Genomic DNA, 8217 nt, shown 5'->3' with positions numbered 1-8217 from the left:
TCTAAAGTAACGTTAAAGAATTGATTAAAAAAAAAAAGATCAGACACACGTAAGCACAATGAGATGTTATACTGAGGAACATTAATTTAAACAACTGAAATTGATCATATTACTGAATAATTTCATATGAATTCTATTGGTGTACAATTTATTGCATTGAAATGATTATTATAAAAATAAAAAATGATTAATCTTTTTGATGGCTTGATCTTAAATAAGAATGATGTGAACAACTTTTGAAGGAAATTGTAATCTTGGCTTGCAAAGAAGACGTGCTGGGTGTCATGAGTAACGTAGACAATCGTATATCTTGGTATGTTGGTATTGTTCAAAAGGATGATTATCAAACTGCAATTAATTATTAAGTTTTAGTGAGTCCTACCTTCATAACCAAGGCTTAAAAAACTCTCCAAAGGCACCAGAGCATTTATAATTACCAAGGAGGCAAAACTATTATCATTCATTATTATTGTTCTGCTAACAAAATGCTGTGCGTGTACATATACAACTATAACATATTCTTTATCTCTATAAAATTTCTAAGAAATACAAGTTCATTCACGTCCTTTTATATTTGAATTTTTTTTTTGTTTTTTATCTATTTTAATCTACCTTAGTGTAATGTATAAGTCTATCATTGGAGAAATTTTCTGCATATACAAGCAAAATCATTTATATTGAAATGATTGTTTTTAAATATATAATTCATAAATATTTTAAGGTCTAAAACAAAAAATTATTATATTTCTAAGCTTAAAAAATATATTCCTTTAAATAGAGGATGCTTGAATGATGCCTCATTAAAGTTTCTGGCGTATGTCGGATCTTCTTGTTGAAACTTATTACATTATACTAATATATATGTATCCGTTAATTACATGTAATAATTTTTTATTAAAATTTATAAAATCCAATTTAAATAATCGTATAAATAATAACATTTTACATAAACACATTATATATTATTAAGTTTGATTTTTTATCTATGTATTGTTACTAGTAACTCTGCGAGTCGATCTTTTAGTTGCGTATAAATTGATGGATGGTAGTATAAAAAATTATTAATTGATTAAAACATACAGTAATTATAATAAATTATAATATGAATATATGATATATGATTAGCCTTATTATGAGTATATCTAATAAATTTTTTAATTTTATATATATATATATATATATATATATATATATATATATTATCTTAAATGTATAATATGATGTATGGTTGGACCCACATGTCACTGTTACTCGTATCCTATGGTTTTAAACATTGTAAGGCATTAATCTTTATACTCATGCCCAACCAATCCATCATAATTAATTATACATATACTGTATATACAGTTCTTATCGCAAGTGTCAAAGTCAGTAACTTTTTATTTATATAATTCTTTCTAAAACTAGTACTTATGCATAATTTCTCATAAATTTTAAATTATTTTTTAATTTTCTTGTTTTTAAAATAAGACATGTATAGTAACATTTATATAAATTTTGCTAGAATATATCAATATTTATAAATAATAAATAAATAGCATATATATATATATATACACACACTAATTTATCAAAATTAATAAAAATGGTTACTATATATAGTCTACCCTCAAACATTAAATGGATATATTTTTTTAATAATTTTTTTTTGAATTCCTTGAACTGTATCTTTACTGCGTAGATTAACATTTGCCAAATTGTAACTATATAAAGCATGGAAAAAGACATGTCTACCGTTGGACTTGGAACTATTCGACTTTTTGTTTTTATTTACCCAATAGTAATTTTGAGCTGTTCAGCTTCTGCCTTCAAAATATTGCAAATGGGAAGAGTCAGATTTCTTCAAAGTAAAAATATATATATTTTTTGGCACATGTCGTTGCCAATAAAAAGAAGGCGACGAAAGTAATTAACAAAAGATGAATAAGGAACCATATGTTTGGGAAATATAATTTATATACCTAAGTTTTCGCTAAACTAAAGTGAAGAAGACAACTACTTTTTCCATATTTTTAGGATTACCACAACTAGTAGAATAAAAAATTCTTCATTTAAATTAATTTTTCCCTTATTTTAATGCAGTATTTTTTTCATTTAAATTTTATTCTTCAAGATAAAATTTCATTTAATTGAAAATAAAATCTTTAAAACAAACAAGAAACCAGCACCTTTCCACTACCATATACATATATCTTATCCCTTTATTATAAGGTGAAAAGAAAGGGAGAAAAAAGTGGATAATGATAAATAAACAAGACTTTGGGTTCCCTTTGAATCCTGATTTGCTATTTTATTCTTTGCAACAACTTACAAACACATTACAAATAAGTAGTGATTGAAGGGAGAAAAAATATTTCAAATCAAAACAAGCCATAGGCCCAAGATTCTGAATCCATGATCATTCTTGGGTGCTGATTAAGAGGAGCGTCAAATACTTGCTTTCTGTCACAATCATCATCATCATTAATAAGCAAATTCCAACTTCTAATGAAATCATCATCCCACAAGGCCATGCTGCTATTGCTGGTTTCATTGTTATTGTCAATATTATTATCATTGTAATTATCAGACCACTCAAAATCTGGGAGCAGCAAATCTTCAAGGAAGTTTGATGAATTTGAAGAAGAAGATGATGATGATGTAGTGGCTGATGAAGTGGAAGGAGCACAGGGAATTATAATCTCATTGGGTTCAATTATTGGAACTTCATCTGTGCAGAACCCATTCATTAGTTCGATCGAGTCAAATAAGGGTGTCATAATTTGGTCTTCCTCCTTAGCTTCAGTGATGGTTGATGATTCAAATGAAGTTTCAGGCTTCTCTGACTCTTTATTTTGGTCAATTTTAGGCTCAAATTTGGGTTCAAGCTCAGCTTGCAAAGATTGTGGTTGATGCTGTTCTTGCGATTGTTGATGGTGGTGTTGTTCTGGTTGTTGGGCTTGAGTTTGCTCAGTTGTATTAGAGAGTGACTTGTGAGTAACAGGGTCAATTCCCATTTTCTTTAGCTTCTTCTTTATGTGGGTATTCCAGTGGTTTTTTATCTCATTATCAGTTCTTCCAGGGAGATGAGAAGCAATCTTAGACCATCTGCATAAGAAAAAAAGGGAAGAGATTAAAAAAAAAGACGAGTAATCAATAAAGGAACCCCAATTAATTAAAAAATAAAAAAAACATAATTCCATCATAAGGTCCATGAAGAGAAAATAACTTTTATGTCCACTAAAAACTAGAAAGGTATATTTTACATGTCATGCAAATTACAAAATCAGAAAATTTGCCCATTAGACAAACTTCGCCTTCTTTTCTATATTAATGATTCCCATTTGCAGTCAACTTTAATAGTTCCTTTTCTTCAAAATTATAAAAACTAAGAAAATAGACTTGGTGTCCGCAATTTATACACGTCTTCTTCTCCTTGCAGGTATGTGATATTATGGGACCATGTCTTCTTTTCTGACGAATAAACAAATAACAACTTGAGGGCATGTATTACAGAAATGATAGCTTTGATTAAGTTATTGCTTTTGGTATGATTGAGAGATCTTAACCTACTTTTATTTAAATCACTTTCTTAGATAAACTTAGTCTAATATTTCAATATGCCAGTTATTTAATCAATAAAAAAAATGTTAAGCAAGGAATAGCTAAGCATGCAAAACAGGGGAAACAGGGTTGTTGGGGAAAGAACCTATTGCCAAGTTGAGCATGAAGATCAATGACCATTTTCTCTTCATATTCTGATAGAAGACCTCTCTTTAGGTCTGGTCTCAAGTAGTTTGTCCATCTCAGCCTGCAACTTTTCCCACACCTTAACAACCCTGCATGAAGCAATAACCAGATTTGCTAAATTTTAATTTCACCGTAGTTGAATTAAAAATGCAAATGAACTTGAGGCTTTATCAATAAAGTTTCTGGTAATTAAAATGCTTAAATATTTGTAAAAATCATGTTTAAATGGGTAAAAGGAATGTGTCAAATTTGAATGCTTGCTTTCATTGTCTTTGAATGGGAACAAAATGGAAAGAAAATGAGCAAAGCAAGAAGCTCAATTGGGAAGAAAGACCAAAACCCATGAACCAAAATGCAAAATTTCATAAACCATTTTAATGATTTTTTTTTTTTCCTTTCCAAAGTGCTATATAAGCATGTGATTACTCTTAACAAAACCATTTTAGCTACTCCCATTGAGGAAATGAGTGGCTACAATCCCAAGGACTAATATTAGACCGTAGAATTGAAGACATGCACCAAAAGAAGGAGCAATGAAACTAGACCTGCTAGCTTAGGAACAGCTCTCCAACAGCATTGGCCATTAGTGAGGATAAAGTTGATGAGTTTCTTGTCCTCCTCAGCAGTCCATGGCCCCTTCTTCAACCCAACTTTGTCACAGCAAGGTTGCCTTCCCATTTTTTGTTTAACAAAACTAAAATGCCAACAAAGTGGAGGGTTCAAATTGATATTGATATAGACTAGAGAGAGAGAGAGAGAGAGAGAGAGAGAGAGGGAGACTTAGAGTTCCAAAGAATATGCACATAACAAGGTGGGATAGAGCACCACCACCTACTTATTTATATATAAAATTCAACCCCCTCTAAACTCCAAAGTCCTCAAAACCCACTACCACAATTTGTCATTTATTTTGATTTTTGTTATTTATTTCACAGTATTTGGTTTTCTTCCTTTGTATTTTTCTGATTTATTAGTTTTAGTGACTAATGACACGTGTTGTTCAGGGACGCGACACGGCCCACACGTGCTACGTCTTCGTCAGAAAACACCACCTCATCAAACTCCTTTGCTTGGGTTCTAAGCGCACTCCACTAACTCAAACCCTCTCTTAGAATAGTAATACAACAAGTAAGTGTAAAATTCCAAAAATAATAGGGGCACAGCACCAAGTCTTTTCTCGTTTTTTTTCTTTTCACATTTTCATTTATACTGGTATCATTACGACGACGACAGGTATGTAATTAACGCCACTCTATATAAATATTAAAATTCAGGTTCACACTGTGAAGCTTATTTTAGGAAAAAAACATTTCACACAAGCAATGTTTCTTTTTAGCAATAAAGGTGATAAACTAGTTCCACAATTTGTTTCATATGTAAGTTGAAAATGTTCATTTAAGAGTATTGTATTGGTGAGAGAAATTTGAATATTCCAGTTAAGTATCATATGTTTTGATTCTATGCACCAAAACTTACTTAAGACTTTTTTTACCTATTAACTGTATATTTTTAACGAGATAATTAAAAAAAGAGAAATAGACATTTGTATATAGATATGCTTCTTCTTCTTATTATTTAAATAGTGCAAGATAAATAAGAGTCCATTTTGTTTTAATATGAAAATTTCAAAACATTGACTAATTCGCGAACTTACCTGTTACCACTTGAAAAAATATATATAAATCAATAAAAAAGAGTGGTCATTGGTCCAAGGCATCCTTGAATAATGAATACACATGCGTTCTTTAATCTTTTTATAATTGGAACAAGAAAGAAATAGTTACATTCAGATCATACTTTTTGAGACCAAGATTATATATAGAGAGATAGATCAATTGGCTAAATACTTTTACACTGGGAATGGTTAGGAATAATTTTTACAAGTCATCACAGAATTAGTCATTATATAAAATTGAGAGCGCGCGTGCATTGCCACAGATTTAGTAGTGTGATAATAAGTCTTATTAAATTCAGATCATTCTATTTGATTGGTGAATTGAATTGGTTTAGGTAGCACAATAATTAGTCAAATTTAAAACCTAGTGTGATCCATTTTACATAAACCCATTCTAAACCAAATTGAATCATACTAAATCAATACTAGTTTTATGAACTAAACTGGTTGTACAAAACTTTTTTAAAGACAGTTCCGTTAATAGAAATTAAACTTTGCTTCTTGAGAATAGATATCTGCAATATCAACCATTAAACCCTAAACTTAATATCCAAATCGATTCAAGTCAAGACTAATAACATCATCAGTAATAATAAACAAAATTACCATATTCATATATTTTCTTAATATTTCTGCCTCTCTTTTATATAATTTTAAAATTTCTCTTGTGTTAATATTACATCATTTTATTTTATCTATCATTGAATGTACACATTTAACGAGTATAAATATCATTTTTCTAATAAATAATGCAGGTATAATAACTGCCTGCTTACGCGTTTAAACAAGCAAAGGTTCATCACAGAATTGAATTGGTCCACACCCTCCTTTGTTTTACCTTAAAAGCAAAAGTACCAAAACTTCATCTTTCAAAACGTAAAGAAATATCTACAGCTTGTTCCTTGAGTTTAATTGCCATGACGTTGCTTTGTATTTCGTTTTTGTAACTTATTGTCATTCTTAAAAAGCAATAATAAAGAACAATTACTGCATGAACACGAAAGTAGAAAAGATAGTAAATAAAAAATTCACGATGATATAAAATATTTTTCTTAAAATTTTTGTTTTCTTATAACATTATAATTTTAATATATATTTAAATATTTTATTAGCTAAACTTAATATAGACTTTACTTATATTCAAATTACTCGTAAATTACTCAATACTAGTATTACTGACTCATTTATTGTACTTTTTAAACCTTTTTATTCAAATAATTTAAAATTATAAATTTATTCTACATAAAATAAAAATTTAACTTACTAACAAGATGTCAATATCGGATTTAGTTAATATATAACTGAAATCTTTAAATATGTATATTGACTGAATTTTAATTTTTTTTATCATGTCTACGTGTATGTGAAAACTCTGATATGACAGATTCTACCTGTTTTTGTGATTTCCTTGTCATGAAAGAGATTAATATTTAACTGTTAATATTAACGATACCATATTATCATTAATGAATTATAATAGTAAGTGTTTTATTTACCCTTACAATAATTGTTATTATTATTATTATTATTATTATATATGAAATTATGCATCATTTAATTCCTTTTTCTTATTGTTTAAATATTAAAAGATTTAACAAATTAATTTGAATAATATATAACTTGCAGTAATATAAATTAATATATGTGCACATGTGAGTGTATTTATGTATGTTATTCAACCTAGAAAATAGGTTATTGCATAAAAGATAATTAGGTCCACACTATATATATATATATAGTTATAGCTGAGATGAAGGATCCCTCCTTTCAACGAAGTAGCAGGAAGTACCACGCCGGTTCCCGATTCGCGAACAAGACGGATTACACATTCATGCTTTTGATTCCTCCGGCCACAAGAGTATAGACAAGATGCATGGACCTGCAGCAGCAAAACTCTATGAAAATGGAACCTTAATTAACTCTCTGGGATGGTGGATCATCCTTTACAAAGTTGGATTGTTGCCACATGGAGTCGCTGATAAGATTATGCAAAAAGGGTAAATCGATTATTCACTATTTGGGTTTATGCTAGCTTCGGGTAATAATAGTAAGTTGTAACCCATCTTTTTCCCTTGTGATATGAAACTTGTGCCTTATGGAAGTTCTGATCATGCTGGAAAGGAATAAGTCTCACGTAGAATGGTCAGTGATAAAATAGTTAAGAAGGACGATTCATGCGTGATCAGGTGCAAGAAAATATATTAGAAATTTTGATTGAAGCTAGGTCTCCATATATAGCTCAAGTATACCACATGTAGAGCAAGAGAGCACACAAGTGAACAATTTCACAACAGCTGGTTCAACTTAGTCCCTGGTACGCATTCTTTTATGCATATTTTGACAACTTGGTTTAATATATAACAATAACGTCGTTTCCTACATATGTAGGAAGACCTATACCTTGCTTGAACATATATATATATTAATTATGGTTTAGAATTTTTGGCTCTGGCTTTAAAATATCGATCATTGTTCTTTATTTTGTATAATTCGGAGGAGGTTCAGAACTGATTCACAGTTAAGGGCAAGAGGTAAGGGTAGATGTTATCAACTAGCACTAATGATTTATTAACGCTACTACGATGGTTTTTTATGATGGCATGCCCTAGCTTGTGGGCTGTCATCACTGGAAGTGTGATTAGAAATTCAGCTGGGGCCAATAGAGTCCAAGGTTTCTCAGGTGCTATGGATGTAGGCAATAAATTGAATATATTCTGCTATCAGAGCTTTCAACTTTGGACAATATTGCTAGTGATCAATGTGCAATTTATTCAGGTTATGGATGATCCATACTCTTTTTAGACCTTTGTGTG

At 29.8% G+C, this 8217-nt stretch overlaps 1 protein-coding gene across 1 annotated transcript; it reads right to left on the bottom strand.

Moving 5' to 3' along the window:
- Positions 1–2109: 2109 nt before the first annotated feature.
- LOC113848930 (transcription factor MYB20-like) lies at positions 2110–4534 on the bottom strand. Its single transcript, XM_027478360.1, has 3 exons — positions 4275–4534; positions 3689–3818; positions 2110–3087 (listed from the first exon to the last, which is right to left on the bottom strand). The coding sequence occupies exons 1-3, from the start codon at positions 4405–4407 to the stop codon at positions 2361–2363; spliced, it is 990 nt and encodes a 329-aa protein (XP_027334161.1). The 5' UTR covers positions 4408–4534; the 3' UTR covers positions 2110–2360.
- Between the last annotated feature and the right edge of the window lie 3683 nt (positions 4535–8217).

This window comes from Abrus precatorius, unplaced genomic scaffold, assembly GCF_003935025.1.
Source record: "Abrus precatorius isolate BTA unplaced genomic scaffold, Abrus_2018 Scaffold9, whole genome shotgun sequence".
Lineage (NCBI taxonomy): Eukaryota > Viridiplantae > Streptophyta > Magnoliopsida > Fabales > Fabaceae > Abrus > Abrus precatorius.
This window is presented reverse-complemented; position numbering and strand designations above follow the sequence as displayed.

Coding starts and splice junctions, on each gene's coding strand:
- LOC113848930 (XM_027478360.1), bottom strand. CDS start 4,407: ATGGGAAGGCAACCTTGCTGTGACAAAGTTGGGTTGAAGAAGGGGCCA. Junction 3,819..4,274: donor AGCTGTTCCTAAGCTAGCAG/GTCTAGTTTCAT, acceptor TGCTTCATGCAG/GGTTGTTAAGGTGTGGGAAA. Junction 3,088..3,688: donor CATGCTCAACTTGGCAATAG/GTTCTTTCCCCA, acceptor TTTCTTATGCAG/ATGGTCTAAGATTGCTTCTC.